General features: G+C 39.3%; 4 protein-coding genes and 1 non-coding gene across 5 annotated transcripts; all 5 read left to right on the top strand.

Moving 5' to 3' along the window:
• Positions 1 to 2367: 2367 nt before the first annotated feature.
• On the top strand, positions 2368 to 4442 carry LOC135674885 (GDSL esterase/lipase At1g71691-like). Its single transcript, XM_065185135.1, has 5 exons — positions 2368 to 2650; positions 3029 to 3150; positions 3253 to 3492; positions 3567 to 3816; positions 3902 to 4442. The coding sequence occupies exons 1-5, from the start codon at positions 2368 to 2370 to the stop codon at positions 4135 to 4137; spliced, it is 1131 nt and encodes a 376-aa protein (XP_065041207.1). The 3' UTR covers positions 4138 to 4442.
• Positions 4443 to 6869: 2427 nt separating this feature from the next.
• LOC135672867 (uncharacterized) lies at positions 6870 to 9776 on the top strand. Its single transcript, XM_065181327.1, has 2 exons — positions 6870 to 7128; positions 8048 to 9776. Exon 2 carries the CDS (start codon positions 8354 to 8356, stop codon positions 9533 to 9535), a length of 1182 nt encoding a protein of 393 aa, XP_065037399.1. The 5' UTR covers positions 6870 to 7128; positions 8048 to 8353; the 3' UTR covers positions 9536 to 9776.
• Positions 9777 to 11544: 1768 nt separating this feature from the next.
• LOC103983621 (cytochrome c) lies at positions 11545 to 14026 on the top strand. Its single transcript, XM_009400870.3, has 3 exons — positions 11545 to 11737; positions 12004 to 12137; positions 13721 to 14026. Exons 1-3 carry the CDS (start codon positions 11626 to 11628, stop codon positions 13811 to 13813), a joined length of 339 nt encoding a protein of 112 aa, XP_009399145.2. The 5' UTR covers positions 11545 to 11625; the 3' UTR covers positions 13814 to 14026.
• Positions 14027 to 16159: 2133 nt separating this feature from the next.
• LOC103983623 (ATG8-interacting protein 2) lies at positions 16160 to 18839 on the top strand. The gene is made up of 2 exons (XM_009400871.3): positions 16160 to 17002; positions 18482 to 18839. Exons 1-2 carry the CDS (start codon positions 16208 to 16210, stop codon positions 18611 to 18613), a joined length of 927 nt encoding a protein of 308 aa, XP_009399146.2. The 5' UTR covers positions 16160 to 16207; the 3' UTR covers positions 18614 to 18839.
• Positions 18840 to 19416: 577 nt separating this feature from the next.
• On the top strand, positions 19417 to 19498 carry TRNAS-AGA (transfer RNA serine (anticodon AGA)). The gene has a single exon. It is a non-coding gene; the product is annotated as a tRNA-Ser (tRNA).
• The last annotated feature ends 638 nt before the right edge of the window (positions 19499 to 20136 follow it).

Genomic DNA, 20136 nt, shown 5'->3' with positions numbered 1-20136 from the left:
GCTTCCCTCTCTGACGATGACAAGGTTTGAGGGATTTGTGAACAGTGTATGTGTGCGCGCGCTACTGTATAGCGGTGATCCCTCAACCAGTCTATCGAGTACATTTATTTGATGTTGATGTTAATGATTTGTTGTATTCCAAGAACTGTGTCATGATCTTAATCAACTCTCTGAAGGCTTCATGTCTTGGTTTGATTATGTTACCCTACATTGTGATTAGTAACTTATATTGCCTATTTCTTGATTGAGGTGAGCTACTAATAGGATTCTATTCATCCAACCAAAGCTCACTCTTTGGAAGCTTCATGTCTTAATTACCTTACAATGTGATTGGTAACTTACATTGGCTATTTCTTGATCGAGGGTGAGCTACTAATAAGATTATAATGTTCATCCAACCAAAGTTGACCTGATGTCACATTGCTGGAGAAACACAAAGGCAGATTAAATCTCACTGATACTACAATATGATAGAAAACATCAAATAATTAGTCCACTAATCAAATTAACTCTAAGATTACTAGGCAAAACCTAATTTAGTTCTTTTATAGAGAATGAGCTGTTCCCTAGAAACTTTTCAAGAAAATCCATGGCCTCATTGTGCTACCAAATAAGCAACAGAAAGATGTGTTTCCATGCATTACAAGTTCAGTAAGTACCAGTTCAGAAAAAAGGTGTCTAAAAGTTTTCAGCTCAAAGATGAAAGACGATACTTCCAGTTTTAAGTCAGTTACTATTAGACAAAGACAGCATACTATATGAATCAAAATTACTATCTTCATCAGATGTCTAAGAAAACTATCATGACATGAAGAAACAGTGCAACTCCAGAATCATGACCCATGGAATACTGTACAGCTTCAGAATTACAAGGAAGGCCTCTCGATGACACTACACCATCCAACCATCATGAAGAAGAATACCGAGCTCTCATTGGCCTCTCAATTTCATGTCTTCCAGGAGTATGCAATGATGAAAAGAAAAGAAAGAGATGTCTCTCTTGTTCATATTAGTTTCTGCACTTCAATATATTTTCAATATCTCAGTTGTTATCAATTAAGATTAAATATCTTCATGGATAATATCAGATCAAATGCTTTGTTCTGATGAGATTCATAGAAGTAATATAGCAACCTACTGCAGAACCTTCTTCATGTTCGTATTATTAGCTTCTTCAACTCAACATATTGTCAATATCTCAACTGTTGTCATCATTTTACTATCTTCATGATATAATCTGTTTGCTGTGCTCAGGTTTCTTACTTTGTTGCAATATATATATTAGTTAGGATTGTGTGATTATAGAAAATTAGAAGTTGACTTAGTTGGATGTTGCATGTATTATTTTTCTCTTTTTTGGATTCATGTGTGGATAAGAACTGCCCTGTTTTCGTAAACCAAGTGAACAACGTATATATATAGATTGCAAATCTATTCATTTCAATTTACCGAGTCCTATTCCTCCTTAATCTAATTGTTCATGATTCATCATCCCACTGATCACAGATTATAGAGTACTTAATCACCTTAAATTTTCGTTTGCGTTTAAAATGGTGGTATGAGACCAAAGACAAAATATATCGAAGAAGGGGATACGAGTCCTGTCTGCTTCCATTAATTTGCCGACCTTAAGCTTGATCTTTGAGCTGATCATGACAGTTATGTTCTAAGATCAATTTGGGATGTCAAGTTTTTTACTCATGTCACAATGTCCATTCTAAGTTGCTTGTTAAATTGTGTAAAACTATGAGTTTAGGAATCTAACAATATGAAACACCATAAGAGGTTTTAACATCTTCTCTAGATTTCAGGTTAGCCCACAGTATGTTTATTTGGCTCAAATCTTTCCTTAATTAGCTTATCGAACAGGAATAATTAACCCTTGTTACTGTGATATGTATGCATGACAATCTCTCTAATGGTACTCTTTAATTTGTTGCTTTCCTTCAACCCTTCCCTGATACCTCCATCTGCAAGGCAGAGAGAAAGACAATAGCAGGGAACTGGAAATAAGTGACACAGCAAGGTAGAATCATTATGGCACCACCATTTACAGTTGGATGATGTCTTCTTCTCTCCAGGATACCTATTCAACATAGGATACAGTTTTAGCAAGCTTTTGAACACCATCTAAAGCAGGAGGAATGCATTCAAACCCTTCACTCTCTTTCATGAAAGTGGTTTGAGTCAGATCTTTTCACCAGGGTTTCGCTGCACTCCTTTCCAGAAGACCATTTACTCATTGTAAGGTCACAGTTGCAGATCATTAACTATCATCTCATCTGCCCCCCACCCCTCTTTGACCCTATTTATATGAACCCATGCACTCCCTCTCCCTCTCGCTCAACTCACTCCTCCTTCCTCCTCATGGCCACCTTTAGCTACCCTGTGTTTCTCCTCTCTGCATTTTTGGTTGTGTCATCACTCTTCATGGTTTCTACAGCACGAGGAGGAGCAGAAGTCGGAGACAGCGGTGGTCAGAAGGAGTCGGTGCCTGCAATGTTTGTGTTCGGAGACTCCCTCATCGACAACGGAAACAACAATGACTTAGCTTCCTTTGCCAAGGCTAACTATTACCCTTATGGCATTGACTTTGCCGGAGGCCCAACAGGAAGGTTCTCCAATGGCTACACCATTGTGGATGAGATAGGTGAGCGTAACACATCCTTACGAGCCATGGTCAGTGACATGCATGTTTGCCACACCATGGAAGGCACACTGGCAAGCACTTGTAGATGTTCTTAAATCTGTTCATAGTTTAATCTGCTTGATACTATAAATGGCTTAAACAAGCTAATTTTCTGCATTTGTCAAAATATGCTAGCGAGCAGAAAAAGAGAAGTTTGAAGCTACTTTCAATGCTTCATTACCTTTCACCTTCGCATTAATTGCATCCTCTCATGTTTATAAATGCTTTAGCCTTGCAGGAAGATTACAATTGTAAGTATATTTAAGATCTGTCACATCTACCAGCTGAAGCTTTTAGTTGAGTTGTAACTGTATGGATTTTTATCTCTTTTAACTGCAGCTGAGCTTCTTGGACTACCGCTCATTCCACCTTACTCCCAAGCATCTGGCGAGGCAGCTCTTCATGGTGTCAACTATGCTTCAGCTGCAGCAGGGATTTTGGACATCACTGGCCGGAATTTTGTGAGCCAAACACTCTTACATACTTCTCTGCAACATTTATATGCATCAACAGCATCATGCACGTTGCAGGTTCCTATGACTGACATTATACTCCTTGTGCAGGTGGGGAGAATACCATTCAACCAACAGATCAAGAATTTTGAGTCAACCCTTGATCAGATCGCTGGCAATTTGGGTGCAGATGCCGTTGCCAATGCCATTGCTCACTGCATCTTCTTCGTGGGGATGGGGAGCAATGACTACTTGAACAACTATCTCATGCCTAACTACAACACCAGAAGTCAGTACACCGGAGAACAGTTTGCTGATCTTTTGGTCCAAGAGTACACTCACCAGCTCACGGTAGGAAAACGAGCTCGTGGATCATTTCGCAAGAGATCTCTTTCTGCATTGATATATTCGATTCTGTCTTGTAGAGTCTATACAACCTTGGAGCCAGAAAGTTTGTGATCACTGGAGTTGGATCGATGGGATGCATTCCGAGCATACTTGCACAGAATCTTCTGAGCCATTGCTCACTGGAAGTTGACAAGCTTGTGATGCCATTCAACAACAATGTCAAGGCCATGATCAACGCCCTCAATGTGAATCTTCCTCATTCCAAGTTCATATACGTGGATACCTACCACATGTTCATGGACATCCTCAGCAACCCCGGAGCATATGGTGAGTGAGTGCTTCTCATCTCGATTGCTGTCAGAATCTGAAATGCTTGCGATTGTAGTTGAAGTCATGTGTTTCCTTTTGTTAGGATTTAGTGTGATCAATCGCGGTTGCTGCGGAATCGGGCGAAACAGCGGGCAGATTACATGCCTTCCCTTCCAGACTCCATGTGCAAACAGGGATCAGTATGTGTTTTGGGATGCTTTCCACCCTACAGCGGCTGTGAACATCATATTGGCAAGGAAGGCCTACGATGGCAACACAAATGCTGTGTTTCCCATGAACATTCAGCAGCTTGCCAACCTAAACTTGGAACCAAATTAGCAGCACTTTGAAGGATGTATGCAGTCTTAGAGAGGGACAGAGAGAAGAGTCAAATGGATGCAATCACTTCATGTGACTACTTTGGTACTCTCAATGCATAACTAAGCAAGAAGACGGAAATAGTAACTTCTAGTTGTAGACCACAGATTGGTTCATCACTGTTGGGATGCCTTCATCATCTTAAATATCTGTAGTTTCAACAAATCTCCAAGCAAATTCAATCAAAGAGTCCCAAGGTAGAGCATACTTCGATTGAATTGGCTGAGGAACTAGTTTTTTTGAAGCACTGTCAGAACTTGGGTAGCTTAATAGCTGAATAATACCAAGAAATGTATTGCTTAATTAAAAGAAACGTGCACTGCAAAACAAGTCTGTGATCTTCCAACATTCTCACATGTCCAGTTTCCTCAGAGCTATCCAATTTCCTCAGCTTATAGTCCAAGAGAGTCCGGTATTTGAAATCAATGCAGCACTGCTAAATGATGCAGCTAAAATCCAATCTCCAAATTGCTGCTAACAATCATATGGAGGATACCAATGCAGCCAAATCCAAAAGTCCATTAGAACTATCGGAAAAATCAGTATGCATCCAAAACCCTTATCAGTATCGATACTCACTGCAAACATATGAAAACTCCAAACCCCAGCAATGTTGAGTGGAATTCTTTGCTGAAAATCCATTGCCCCCTGCCAGATGTTGGCGGGAGCTTTTATTCTAGTGCATGAGGGTTGATCGTACGCGACCTTCACATGGCGACTGACTCCCTGAACGACGAGTTTGTACCTTCGGACGATCGTTGCCCGTTATGTATGGAACGACGCCATACGATGCTGCCCCGAGCTTCCCCGTGCGATCCTTGTCGAGGCAACGTTAGTTCGTGCAACCCCAGACCCAGACAACGCGGGAGGGGAGTGACCATCGTCCCGAATTCCTGGTGGCACATCTGATATGGCATTGTGTCTTCCTCCCGAGCTTCCGCACTTGCGCTGACATGGTTAGGGGTCGTGTCCACGTGGTGAAATCCATAATATACCATATCAAGTACTTCAAATAAAGTCATTAAAAAATTAAAGTCAAAGTATAATTCAAAATAAAAATATATGATCTATCATGTTGATATGTCCGACCCGAAATATATCAATAAAAATAATTATGAGGGTATTAGATAGGCTTTGACCATTAACGATTAAGAATGTCACGTATCATCATAAATCTTGGACTCAAATCTCATTTTCGTCATTTATCTTTTGTTAAAAAATAATATAAAATTAAGATTTATTTTTTTATTAAAAAATTATCTTCTAATAAAAATAATAATATGTAATCATTTGATGACATCAAAGGTGGAGAAAGAAATAGAAAAAAAATTAACCGACACAAAAATAAAAATATTCCAAAAGGATTTCATATATTTTAATGGAGGCGACCAATCGAACAATACAGCATTGGATTTGTGTCGATCCAAATTTTCCTCACGCCAATGCCGTTTCCGGGCGTCGCATCAACGCCAAGAATTTGGCGAGAATTCCGCCGTTACGATGGAGTCAAAAAGTCTCACAGTCAAACCCTGCAAAAAGAACGAAGGAATCGCCCATCTTTTTCTTGTCCTTACAAATTTATCCTTACTAAGATTATTTATAGGGATATCTACATATACATCACTCTCTCATTAATAAGTATCCAAAATATTTAGCTTAATTATGATTAACGATGGTCACTATTAATTTTTAATTAAATATACATATATAATACCTATAATTCTAGGAGTTTAACAGGTACAAATATCAATTAAAGTTTCAAATATAAAACCATTGAAAGATTTTATATATATATATATATATATATATATATATATATATATATATATATATATATATATATATATATATATATAAAGATAAATATAAACCATATGTATTGAATGTTCATTTTTGCCACCAATGATACAATGATATCATAGGACAGTTGTTTCACCTCATATTTCATAGAACCTCAAGAATAATAAATTTAGTAGTTTTTTTCAGTAATATATATTGTATAATTTATTTTTTTAATTTAAGCTAATCACTTCACTAATTTTTTTGGATGAATGTTTAAAAAGGAATATAAGGTGGACATATAGAGTTAATAGAAAAGATTTAGTAAGAATAATTTTGAATACTTAGATGGTATGAAAAATAAAATAAAAATAAATCAGCTAAGATGACATAGATGTATTAAAAAGATTAAGATTAAGATTAAAAGATAGCATAAAACTTGAGAAATTTTTTTCTAAAAATAACAAAAAAAAATTGATTGGCTTATAATATTACATTATAAAAAGGTTCAGCCTATTAAGATGTTAATACTTGGAGTAATATATACTTGTAAAACCGTGAGTCGAATATTAGCCCTCAATTCCATCCGATAGCAAATTTGGACCGTCGGATTTTGATATGACGATCATGATTTTGATGGGAGGAAATCCTCCCGTAGACGAGGCTCCCACAGGTGCATTTTCACGAATCGTAAAGCAGGACGGACGACAGCTAAGCAATAAGATTTGCGCGGCGACATGCGTGATACGTTGTCGCCGCCGTCACACGACGAGAACCATGGTGGGATCATGCCACGTCGGCTCGGTGTCCCGCCCGAGCAACTGCTTCGGCAGCCGAGCCGTCTGACAGCTGGGGACAGCCTGTCAGCAACTCGTAGCCAACAAAGCCACCGTCTCTCTCCCCTCGGCCTCTTGTCTTCGTCTTCGTACTCCTCTCCGGCTCTCTCTCTCTTTCTCTCTCTCTCTCTCTCTCTCTCTCGACCAACTAGGGTTTCGCCCTCGGCCCCGTCCGAATCGTTTCCTCTGCTCGCCGGATCGGGTTTCTTCCCTCTGAGAGCTCTCCTTCAAGCTCCGCGTCTCGATATCTTGTCCGGTCTTTGCCTCCCGGAGCCGCGGTTTAGGGTCTTCCCTCGCTCCTCATGGATCGCTCGGAGTCTCTCTGATCCGGCTCCAGGTTCGTCCTTTTTTAATCTCTTCTTTCGTTCGCCTCGCGTTATCCGGGTGTTGGCGTGTTTTAGTAGCTTGATTTATGTATGTTGTTCGATTTAAGCGCAAATTTCGTACCTTTTGTTAGATTTCGTTCTAACATTTTTGTTGTTACATTGTAAAAGGATGAATTTTCCGCTTTTTTGGGTTGGGAATAATTGCAATAAGTCTGTTATCATCATAATTAGTTTTGGGGCTGTTTATATAGTTCTGTGTTGCAGCATTATGAGATATTGAGCTTCTTAAATGCTATGTTTCCAAAATTGTAGTTCATAAGTACTCTTGAATTAAAAGTTAACTAAGTATGTTCCTCCTGGTATAGAAGTTTGCAAGATGGTGGTGAAAGGGTGCGTATGTGTTGAGAGAAGTGTAGAAAGGGTTATTCTGTTGATATAGGTAATGTGGATTGCAGGCTGTAGCTTTAGTGTTTGTCACTGTCTAATTAACCAACTTTCTTATACGTAATGTGATCCCATTCCTCCTGATCTTTTGTTTGATGTCTTGCCCGAGGTTAGTAGAGTTAGATTTCTTGGTTCTATTGGCTATCATGCTGGATTAGTTGTATGATTTGGTTGTGTAGCTGGCGAAATGCTAGTTGTTTCTTGCTTATACCAAGAATGACTTGATACCAAGATTCTGTTAGTATCACTGAGCATCTCCATGATTTTGTCATGGAACAATAAGATTATATGTTATGCTGAAGCAGCATAACATACGGCCATCATTTAAAGTGTTTGAAATTTTTTTCTTGTCGATGGTTGGATACTCAATTGTGGACGATAGGATTGATCGCAGCAGGGTCAGATTTTTTTTTCATTTATATTTTTATGATGATTATGATAACTCTTTGCAACTGCTGCTTACCTAAAATCGTTAACTTTTTATAGGTGGCATGAACATGAAGGTGCATGGTATTGGGTTGCCTGACTGGACTCTATAAGTTGTTCAAATGTTCAAGTTTCAATTGTTGGCAAGGGTTTTAATTTGCAATGGAAGATCCAATTTGTGAGGTTTTGGTAAAAGCTCAAGATTCCTTCTCATTGACATTAGATCAGTTTTGGTCATCTTAAAGAGTGCAGTGCGTCTGCAGCACTAGACCTCTGTGGAGGTGTCACTGTTCGTCATACTTGTGGGCCCGAGCTCTTAGGTACCGATGCTCGGGGAGAGCATGCGTGGAATCTGTGTTCCGTGTGATGCCCCTGACCAGATTCAGTTCCGATGCATTTGGTGTGGTAACCATTTCGCTTGTCATTCTTTTTCATGTCTTGGCTATACGATGCATATACCAAGTTGTCTATTTACAAGTACGGATCCATCGACGTGATTTTCTCCAGCTTGGTTACTTCAATGGGCCCTGGATTACACGCATTTTTCTAGTTATATTTGCAATTTGGTGGAGCCTTAGTGAAATTGCTAGGCTTAGTTTTTTAAAAGGAAGGATCTTCTCCAGCATAACATGGCAGCAAAATTTTTGCAAGATCTACATCCTTTTCAATCTTGGGTTTTCAGAACCTTCTGTGTTTCTCACGCTTGTGTTCCTACTACGGGCCTCCTTGCGGAGGAGGGAGTTGGGCACTCTAAGCCAAGGATGGAACAAAAGAACCATCAGTTATGTCTTCCTTTACTGCATTCCAATTTTTGTCATGCAAATTTTTGTGGATTTTGCTGGACCCAGGTTTTTCAGCGAAGCTAAGAATGACGGGAGAGCAAAGAAGCTCAACTACTTCACAAAAGCTAGTGTCTTGATTGGAGATGAGTGTGTATGCACTTATCCTCTCTTTAGCACCATTCTTCTTGGGCTTTTTCATGCTGTTCTGATTAGTTATGTATCGTACATTGGAATGCATGTATTCCTGTCAGTGATCAACAAACAGCTGCTCCAAAGGCTCTATTGGTTGGTATCCTCAGTTATCTTTTCTCTTCCAGTAAGGGTTCTCCTCCTGGGTTTCTCTGTCCTACCTCAACCGGGCAACTTGGCTTATGAGCTGATTGTTTTCTTAGCCTTTCTGGTCATGTTGTTTTGCACTGTGATTGGTATCCTTGTCTTGGTCTACTTCCCAGTGGCAGATTTAATGGCCCTGAGAAAGCTAGAGGAAAGAGAGGTGGAAGGGATGCCCTATGATGATTATTTCAATGACAGTGCTTCACTTGTGGCCAACCAGAGCCGTCATGACACTAGGAGGAGTTCTGATGTCTCCACAATGCGTGGGTCCATATCTTTTCGCACAATGATCAGAGATGACACCCCTGATTTGGATATCAGTGACGAGACGAACTTGTCCTTTCATGGTGCTCTTCATATTGGTTCGCCTTCAGTTTCTTCTTCAACGCCTGCAAGGCCCATGCTCCCTCTTAGAGAAGTCCCCAGATACTAGGAAGAAACTGCAAGTCCACATACGTCTCCTATGTTGTTAACTCTACTGAATTCTGTTTTATGGTGTTACAATTTAAATTTTGATTGGTGGTGTTTTGTGGTTGGGCACCTTTTCGGAACATGGTAAATGTTGATTACATCAGCTGAGCTCTATGTACAGCCCGGGCTGGAATGTGAAACTAGTAGGGATGATGGTGCACTACTGGAGTTGCACTAGTTTAATTTTATGATAGATTTGCCCATGCTTGTGTGCTGAATAGTGTTAACTATTTTCTGCTGCCACTTAATGGTACCTGTATCTTACTGTCAATTCCTAGCATCTCCTGGAAATGCTAACTTCATTACTCACGAGGTGATATCATTGAATGATTTCTTTCATCAATTTTCTGTTGTCCCCTGTTGCTAGTTAGCATCTCCTGGTTGGAAATGCTGATGTCATCTGTTCCCTGTTGCTAGTTGGTCTGTTCAGGCTTCAGGTCAATGTATAATTCTGATTTTACTATCAAATTAGTTGTGCCCGCATTGCATTTTCTTTTTTTGTTTCATTAACTTCCTTCTGATCCCATATGCTAGCTGGTGTCTGTTGAAAGCAGATTTGAAGAAGAGGTCATAAGATTCTACTTGAATGGCTTCTGCCATGGTCTCCTAATGCAGGCAAGGGATACTGTTTTCATGTAGATGTAGGAATCCCCAACTCAAGGTGGTTGGTTATTTTGGTTCATCTTTTGATTTATTAGGCTGATATGTTTGTTGCAGTTGTTCCATTTTTTAACATATTTATATTTTGTCTTCGACATTTCTCTTCAAATTCATTCATGCCTTATTGTTTTAGGTAAAAGCACTTTTGCCTTTAATTCAGTTTCTCTTTTTCTTGCTTTGCTTTCTGGTTCTGTATGGATTCAAAACCTGAATTTAGTTTGGTTCGACCTAACCGCGTCTTTTGTCAACTACTACCTGTGGGGGAAATTTATGATATGTGCACATTTCTCTATTGCAATTTCATCCATGTACCTAAGATAGATTGGCATTCATTTACAGGGATCAGCATCTGAGCAATGCTTTTAACTTGCAGTTAATTCTCCATCGTTGCTTTACTGTAAATCTTGGGATGGAGTTGGATGCATGCATGTTCATTTACATGGATCAGCATTTTAGCAAAGTTTTCAATCTGAATGTTAATTTAAAACAAGTGCTTCTCTCTTGCAGTAATTTGGGGATGAAATTGCATGAGCTGCTAATCATGTATTGGCTAAATGATCATAATTATCGGTAGTTGCTTTCAATATATGTATGTGTGTGAGTTGGCACTGAGTTTTCTACTTGAAATGCTGATTGATGTGCATCACAGAAACAGAGGTTGATAGGTTTTTCCGAGCAACTGAGGTTGTCATAATCTAAGTCATCAGATCTGTTCAATGAATAAAATGTGTGAAGTAAAGAATTGTGTTGGGACTTGGTTACCTTGTTACGAGTGAAGTAGTCTCTTCAAGGAACTCTAGCCGCATGTCATTGGAAAATTTATCGCATGGGGGATTTTAACCAAAGTCAAATTGTTAGAGACATTTATAGTCAGCAATTATAGGTTAGTAGTTGACTGTGTCGGGCCAATTTGCATATGGTTAGTAGTTGACTGACTTGGAAAAGTAAGTCATCCACCAATTAAACATTGATGCATGGAGTTAGAGGTTCTATTTTTCTAGCTTATCCTATCTCAAATTTAAGCATCGGAAGAGAGGGTTTTAGCTTACTCTCATATGTTAATTTGTCTAAATTAAGGGAGACTCAAAAATATTTTAACGGAAATTATTTTTTTTATTTTTAACAGAGTTCGATAATGATAAGAGGCCTTTCATTAAAGAAAGAAACAATATTTTCTCGTTCATTTTTATGACTAAAATACCCCTATTATATATGTTATTCACCGTGGAAGACTTGCCAGGACGACAGACGAGAAGAGTTCATTAAAGGGTAATTTAGGCAACTCCTTGCGAACGAATCATATAGAGGACCCGTCGGCGCGTGGGGGAAGCAAGTCCGAAACCCTAACACCGGCTTTGCATCGAGAGCGAGGAACTCGTCGGAGAGCGATCGATGGCGTCGTTCGCGGAAGCTCCTCCGGGCGATACCAAGGCCGGGGAGAAGATCTTCAAGACCAAGTGCGCCCAGTGCCACACCGTCGACAAGGGCGCCGGCCACAAGCAAGGTTGATTGAACTTTCTCTTTTCACGTCCTTCCGTCTCCAACCCTTTTCATGAAGACGGAATATGCAGCTTTACTTAGATCTTATACAAACCTGCAAATCTTGGAGTGTCTTTTGTAGTTCTTGCTGTGGCAAGAATTCATTTTTTATCGTGTTTTCCCTTCTCCTTTATTGATATGGCTGTAATCGATTGATTTGATTCCGTTTTTCGATTTTTGTTTTGTTTTATTACTTCATATTGAGGACAAAGGTGATTTGATTGCACACAGGACCCAATTTGAACGGTCTTTTCGGGAGGCAATCTGGAACGACGGCAGGTTACTCCTACTCTGCTGCAAACAAGAACATGGCTGTGGTGTGGGAGGAGACAACTTTGTATGATTACTTGCTTAACCCTAAGAAGGTATCGACCTTCGACCCGTTACTTGTGGCTGTGTATTGTTTTGCATGCTTTCGGCTATCGATTTTTCTGGCCAAGACCATCCTCCACACTAGTCTTTGTATGCCATGGATTAATATGGCATTAATGCCATACATGAACAAAGATCCAATAGATAACTCAATTAGAACTTCTGATGCTTGGGCTTCCGTTTTTAGTGAATATCCGGCTACATTGTGTGTCGGTATGACACATCACAGGTGTAGCCGCCAGATGGTGGTTGGACTTGGTTAGAACCCGCCAAAGTTGGTCTAACTTGGCCAAAATCAGTCAATCTTGATCAATCTATTGATCATTCCTATTGGTCCTTCACTGACGATGAAGAATTAGCAGCAAGTGGTGATCAAACCCCTCACTACATAAGAAGAAAACATTATAGGAGAAGAGTACCTTGTTGGGACTTTAGTTGACATCAGCGTTGTCACTCTCTGTCATTATTTTAGTTCCCTGCTTGTCCTCATGTTCTTACCTTGATCTAGTCATAACCTTGCCACAGAGGGAGGGCATGGGGACCTAGATGGGGGAGAGAGAGGAGGGTAAGGGGTTCCGTGATTCATGGGTTTTCAAATTGAGTCATGTGCAAGTAATTCATATGCATTTTCACCATTGCTTAATAAGGAAATGAGATACGAAAAGAGTGGAGGAGAAAAAGAGAAACTGAGAGAAAATAATATGTAACTGTTTAACAAGTTGTTTTGTTATCTTTGAAAAAAATTTCTTTAGTATTGAAAACTCTGGAACGGCGATATACTCATTTCTAAAATATATAGTTCTAGAAATCTTTATTTTTCAATTTTCATCTTAAGGTGTTATAAATCAGGTTTCTTTAATATTGCTTAGAGTCTGTATTCTCCTCCAGATTTAATTTAGAGATTTTTTAGGCCATAACTTATTTGCTAAGAATAAATAGCAACCATTTTGGAGACGGATCCAAAATGGTTGAATGGCAGGTCAATATGAGAGTTTTAGTGGTTGGTGATGGCACATTGTTGATAAAAAAGTAAATAAGTTCTTAACTATGTGCAAAATAATGGGTGCTTGATCTGTGATGCTGATGGTGCAAGTTTTAGCTGGTTTACTAGTGTATACTTGTTCTGTCGGATATTTATTTCATGGCATTGTCAAATTTATCGAAGTCTTCACACGGAAAAGACAGTTTTTCTTTTGATTAACTTGCTGTTTTCTTATAAAAATAGTATAATTTGGGAGTTATTGACTGAATGGTTGCATGAACTCTAAGGTGACAGTTTTTCATGGTTGTTAAATATACAAAACACATTATTTATGTATATGTTTTCCTCTCTAGATAAAGCATATATCAGATTTACAATTGATGTTCTTGTTCGCTCCAAAACTAGTAGGGTATCATATTGATGTTGTTGCATATATAAGCAAATAGTTTTAAAATGCACCTTAGGAGTGCTCATGTACCTAACTTCCTAGGCACAGTCGTGAACAAATTAATAGGCTGTAGGGTTGTCACATTACTACTAAAGATGGCATCACGACCATGATTGTCTCTAATGGAGTTTTCTTGTTTATTGCAGTATATTCCTGGTACTAAGATGGTTTTTCCTGGTCTGAAGAAGCCACAAGAGCGTGCAGATCTTATTTCTTATCTCAAACAATCAACAGCTTGAGGGTTCTATTTTTCCCTTCCATGCTGAAACAAAATTATTTTTCTGCCAATAAGACCATAACATTATCCTTCTTCTAACTAGCAGTTTCCTACGGTATATTCTTTACAAGTTTCTTCAGTCTCATTGCCCAGGCAATGAACTCCTGAGATGTCTAGTTTTGTCCCTAGAAGCTTGCAGCCACATTTCTATGAATATGAATACTTGAGTTTAACATGTGACATTTTCTTGGTGTTGCGGCCCGTTAACTGCATTTGTTCTCGCTTTTTGTGATACTAGTAATTTGTTAAAGAATTGGTTTCCATGGTGATGGATCTGTTCTATACATATGTTTTTATCTGTGAGCTTATTACGAGCCAATGCTTCTCAACCTTAGTCAGCTCAGCTACTTTGTCCATGGAGTAGTGTTCTAATGCATCTATGCAATTTCCTAGCTTTAATTTGGTCATCTAGTAATTTAGCACTTGCAAGTCAAGTAGTTGATGATTTCGGATTGTTGGATTATATTCATTCATATGTTTTTTTTTTATTTTTTATTTCAGTTGGTAATTTGTTGGATCCACTTGTCAAAGTTAAAATTTGATATAGCAAGAATCTGTGTGTCAACTGCCATCCTTGGTTTCAATGGATAGTTGCTAACCTTCTGTAAACAACAACAAGAATGAAAGAAAAGCATCTTTGTGGTGGTTGCCAACCCGACTCTCAACCATTTGTTTTCGCCTCCCACAAAACACTTGAAACTTGTGTGCTATAAATCTGGTGACTGGTCTATTGTTTTAGTACCCCGCCAAACTCTCTGAACTTGTGTGCTATAAAGGTATATGAGTGGCCCACTGATATGGAAATTGTGTTGCTTTGTCTCTAGATTATGTGGACCTTTAGAGGTTTTAATGGCCCAATTTGGAATTGTCATACCAATCATGCTGCTCCGATGTTTTCAATGCTCGAGACTGAAAGCTGTGGGCAAGTTGGCAACTTTAATAAGATCAATGTGGAGATGAATGTGAAAGCTAAACGATGGGCACAATGCTTGTGTTCTATCTATTTTTGAGTCTTCTGATTCTGACCTTAAACCTTTCCCACACACACACTAGTTCCTATTTAGGTTACAGGTATTGATTGTTCTGAAGTTTCTGTTTGAGAATGTTGTAAATATTTAATCTTTTTAATTCCATCTCAGTAATCATAATTAATTTCGAGATATATATATATGTATATATAATATTTGAAAGAAATAAATATTCGTTACAACTTCTGGTTATGTTAAACATGTTCGACCATGGGCGTACCTTGACTAGGACCCACCTGCGACTGGAACGCCCCCTCTGACAAGCAAGGCTGCCTTTGACCGCACGTCGGGTAGACGAGCGGCTAAGGAAATAAATATTTGTAATTACACATATATGAAGAGTGTTAATAGATGGAAGACAAACGATTTTTAACCCATGCGTCGAACACCCGCTGTCGTACCTGCGATGTGTGTGGGACCCACCTGTGACGGCATCCCTACATCTGATGGCAAGGCGTGTTGGCAAACCGTGATGACGTGTGAAAAGGGTGACCCAGCTGATGTAGGTGTAGGTGTTTTTAGAATGGGACCCACATGCAACGACATCGCTACCTCTGACCGCAAACCTGGCGGTCGAGTGGGTAAACGAAATTACTATTATTATTATTATTATTTGAACAGAGTTAATAGTTGAAAGACATGATTTTTAACACCCGTTCTTCGTGCACCCGCTGACGTACCTGCCTTGCGATTGGGACCCACCTTCGACGTCATCGCCATATTCCGTGACCCATTGACTACCACAGGAACGTTCGCCTCTTTCCAACTGACAACGGCGAGCATCCAACTGCCTAAAATATACGCGCGCGCGTACGCTATCACGCCTCCTCCTACTTTGCTTCGACACTGCTTCCAATATTCTTGTCCGCATCAATAGTCTATATATGTATTTGATGTGACATGATCTCAGCAGCGGATTCCATCCACTCATTGGTTGCGGCTGGACTTCCTGCAACTCGCATCCCAACCATTCATTTCACGGAGCGTCGCTCATCGTCGGTGATGGCTTCGACCGTGTGTTTTGTGGGTAGAAATAAACAGAATCGGATCCTTCCCCGACAGAAACACACGGAATATTAAACAGTCCTGGTGCCGTCCGTTTTCATCGAGAGTCGTGCACATCCCTGATGGACGGTTCACCTGCGCAGGTCGGCATCAGTTACGACTCTCACGGACATTCGTATCGAAATCGAAGATATTTTTATGTTTATTTAATTTTATTATTATTATTATTATTATTATTATTATTATTATTGTTATTTACCTGATTCCCAATATGAAGCGTGGATGCCCAACAAAGAGATGGCGTCCATGGCTTCCCTGCCCTGATGCCGGATCCCTCTGCCACTCCCTCCCCACGCCCCGTGATCGGGTCCGCTGCGATGGAAGGGCACGAGTACTACCACGATTGGGAGATCCTTGTCGGCCCAGAGATCGCCGGAGAGGATTTGAAGCTCTTGGAAGCGTCGGATGATGGCTCCATGGACGGCGGCATCAAATCCGACTACTTCGCGCTCGATGCCCGCACGCCGCACCACGAGGTGGAGCAACAGGTTGATTCGGATAACCCTAGTTGGGTTGATCCGGAATCGGACTCCGGGTTCCTCGACCGGCCCAAGGGGGAGGTAGACTTCCCCGGAGTCGCGTTCCCGATCAAGGATTTGGGTGAGTTCTGGTCCGATGCGACGTCGGACGAGCAAAGATCGCATCTTGGTAGCGAAAAGGAGGGACTTGGTGACGACGGAGGTTTAGAGTTCGGAGAGAGGGCTGAGGGAGACGTGGTGGGCGAGAAAGAAGTGGGTCTGGAGGACACCTGGGAGATCGAAGGGAGAGAGACGGGATGCGAGAAGCCTGGCGAGGAGGGTTGTGGTGAACAAGGGAAGATGACGGATGATGGGAACATTGGGTCGGATAACGTGTTGGCTAGTGGGGAAGAGAAGAGAAGGGTGGTTTGGTGGAAGCTCCCCTTTGAGCTCCTAAAATTCTGTGCTTTCAGGGCGAAGCCAGTTTGGTCCATCTCTATCGTTGCCGCGATATTGGGGTTTTTGATGTTGAGGAAGAGGTTTTATAGGATTAGACAAAAGCCTATAAGTATTCCTTTGAATCTTTGCCTGGATGAGAAGGTAGAATTCTGCTATCTGTTTCCTTGCTTAATTAATGACTATATGTTCATCCATTTATTTCCAATATGTTCCTTGGTTAATTAGTTTCATTGTTCTCCATGAATAGTAGGTTTTAGTGAAGTGAAACACTGGGACTTGGAACAATTTCTGCTGGACCTGCACTTACAGATAGTGCAATAGCATGTAGATATGCTCGTTCGAGTCTTATTTATCATTTAGCATATAAAATTGTGTGCTTTGCCGAATGATGCAATCTAGATCTCTTTGCATATATGTGAGCCATCCTAGTCACTTGAATTAATTTTGGTTTTATATATTTTTATGTTAAGATCCCAACGAGTTAATGATGTTTGTCCATTATCTTCATTTTAGAGTCTGCCTGTGTTCTTCAGTCGCTTGAACATTTTATACTTGTTAGGAGTGCTTTAACAAGGATCTTAACCTAGATATGCTTCAAAACTATAGACTGTAAATTTCCAAGGTAGTCATGTTTTTCAAGTTTCATAAGTAGCAATGTATTGCTTGTTTTGGTGTCATGCTGAAGATTTGATTTTTTTTTTTTTTTTGTCCTACATATTTTGTTGCCAAAATATGCTTACAAGCATATCTTGTAATGGAGTCTTGATGCCTGTAAGTTCGGTCCTATTCTGCATGAGATGTTTTATGTAGTATATGGACCTACTACCCTGCAAATTGTATGTTCTTTTTGTTAGCAATGTTTCAGAGCTATACAGATTCTTGTCCTATTTGTGAAACAGTTGTTTGTGTCAGCTGAAATTGCATATCAATACTCAATCCATGTGTGTACCAATGTTCTGTGACAACTCGCAGAAATCCTTCAACTTAAAATTGCATATCAAGACTCAACCAATGTGTGCACCAATGTTCTGTGACTACTTGCAGAAATCCATCAACTTAAAGTGATTTAACCTTGCAATGCTTATGAATTGTTAAGTTTCCTTGTCATAGAGCATTTTAGCTTGTAAATTAACCTAAATATATGACCGCCATCTGGCTATTAGTTCCTGAAGAAAAGGTTGTTACTTTATGGTCAGCTGCATTCATCTTTTCTTGTCACTGAGCTCTGTACAAGACAATATGACATTCGAATCAAGGCAACCATTTCTCAATAATTACCACACAATTATTCATAAAGAATTTGTGTAAGTTGTGATTGCATTATCTGCATCTAACTCTGGTCCAATTAATTCAAATTTAATCTTTTTCAATAAGTGCAACATCTATATAGTATATAAAGAAATTTTAAGATGGTTTTGGAATGTCGAAGCACAACCTGTTAATGGACCAGTATAGATTCATATTTCAGGTGCCATGGAGATGATGACCAAAGGAGAATTTGATCAAAGGTTTCTGATATGGCATTCTGTGGCACATATAATCTCAATATATGCCAGCTATACTGTTAGTTGGAATATCAAAGATTCTCTTTCTCATGTGGTTCAATAATGTGTTCTGCAGAAGGCATCCCAGTTGAAGATTCATGCAGCCCGTCTCAACAAAGCTTTCACGGTCGTAAGGCGTGTTCCCATCATAAGAGCTTCACTACCCGCTGCCGGCGTGACCCGGCGGTCCATGGCCGGCCTTCAATGATATCAATGCAGATGGAAACGATTCACTAGTACTGAAAACATATGCTTCTCCAAAAACTCATGTTTTCATGCTCTATAATTAAATTTCAAATGGTGCATCTTCTTCACTGTCTAAGCTTCGTTCGTATGGGTCAAGTCATCAATGCTCTCCATGAACTGTAACTCTGTAAACATGGAAATATGCTGTTTATCATTACATACTTGGTCGACTAACACATTCGCGTGAAGATGAGATTGTGTATCATTAGGACATTGTCTTTTGAGATTATATCAGACAGTGATGAAGTTCGCTCATGAGCGGGTATCGATCTGAGCATATTGATGCTCGATTAAAACTACAACTTTTGCATTAGCGGAAGTTTCATGCATCGGATACGTGCATAGTGACGAGGAGCATGATGCTATACACCCATATTGCTGCTGTGGTTTGGTTTGGGAATATGTTCTCTAAAAGGCATATATTGATGCCCAATTAAAACTAATTATTAGAAGCATGACACTAAATTTGAAATGTCATAGGAAGGGCGAGAAGGATGGATGCTTGTTGGTTTTGTTTAGTTTCTCTTCCATATAATATTAGTTCACTAGTCTCATGTGTTGTCGGATTCTTACAATTAGTTCTTGACGATTTAGATAATATGGTCTAATTAAGGCCTCCACAATTTTGCTTGTAATAAAGAATTACAATCTAATGCTGGTATTTGATTTTGTAGTGACGACTTGGGAGAGAACATTTGTAGGCGTCGATGCATTATATTATTATAAAGAATACATATAATGTGTTCACAAGGAATTAACCATGATGTGGTCGTGCCGGAGTGGTTATCGGGCATGACTAGAAATCATGTGGGCTCTGCCCGCGCAGGTTCGAATCCTGCCGACCACGTAGTAATTTTTTATGTTATAATAAATTGTTATTTATTTTTCTTTTTATTCTATTTCTTACACTACTAACAACCGTTTGGATATTTCTTGCTTCGGTTTATTTTATTTTTCTTTCATGTTAATTTTATTGGATATCTAATAATAATAATAATAATAATAATAATAATAATAATAATAATAATAATAATAATAATAATAATAATAATAATAATAATAATAATAATAATAATTACATTTGGATGGCCATTGATAAAGTCAAATATGACTCTATTGATCCGTAGCTCTGAAATATCCATTTTGCATAAGAATCAATCATTTCTATGATTTTTGAGTATGATAAATAAAGCTACAGGTTCAGATCCTTTCTCCTAAATTAATTAGACGGATGCGAGCACTCAGGATTGGTTTAAATTAATTAGTACGTACGATGTCTCCCTATTCAAACTGTGATGACTCTCTCCCTATCTGCTGAAATGGGTGAAGGTTTAGGTTATGTTTTACATGGTGATACTTTTTTATATGATTGCAAATGAATGGATAATAAGAGCACCGTAACTAATTAAACACTAGGTGGGTTTGGGTTTGGGTTTGGGTTTTCATTGACTGTATGCAGACTTACCGAGGTTGTTTGATACGTAA

This window comes from Musa acuminata, chromosome BXJ1-5 (genome assembly GCF_036884655.1).
Source record: "Musa acuminata AAA Group cultivar baxijiao chromosome BXJ1-5, Cavendish_Baxijiao_AAA, whole genome shotgun sequence".
NCBI lineage: Eukaryota > Viridiplantae > Streptophyta > Magnoliopsida > Zingiberales > Musaceae > Musa > Musa acuminata.
The sequence above is the reverse complement of the archived record's forward strand: the minus strand, read 5'-3'. Positions and strand labels throughout refer to the sequence as shown.

Bases quoted from the DNA above. Each gene is read 5' to 3' on its own strand.
- LOC135672867 (XM_065181327.1), top strand. From the start codon at position 8,354: ATGCCCCTGACCAGATTCAGTTCCGATGCATTTGGTGTGGTAACCATT.
- LOC103983621 (XM_009400870.3), top strand. From the start codon at position 11,626: ATGGCGTCGTTCGCGGAAGCTCCTCCGGGCGATACCAAGGCCGGGGAG. The intron at 11,738-12,003 runs GTTGATTGAACT...GATTGCACACAG, and splicing joins GGGCGCCGGCCACAAGCAAG to GACCCAATTTGAACGGTCTT. The intron at 12,138-13,720 runs GTATCGACCTTC...TGTTTATTGCAG, and splicing joins ACTTGCTTAACCCTAAGAAG to TATATTCCTGGTACTAAGAT.
- LOC103983623 (XM_009400871.3), top strand. From the start codon at position 16,208: ATGCCGGATCCCTCTGCCACTCCCTCCCCACGCCCCGTGATCGGGTCC. The intron at 17,003-18,481 runs GTAGAATTCTGC...TGTGTTCTGCAG, and splicing joins ATCTTTGCCTGGATGAGAAG to AAGGCATCCCAGTTGAAGAT.
- LOC135674885 (XM_065185135.1), top strand. From the start codon at position 2,368: ATGGCCACCTTTAGCTACCCTGTGTTTCTCCTCTCTGCATTTTTGGTT. The intron at 2,651-3,028 runs GTGAGCGTAACA...TTTTAACTGCAG, and splicing joins CACCATTGTGGATGAGATAG to CTGAGCTTCTTGGACTACCG. The intron at 3,817-3,901 runs GTGAGTGAGTGC...TCCTTTTGTTAG, and splicing joins CAGCAACCCCGGAGCATATG to GATTTAGTGTGATCAATCGC.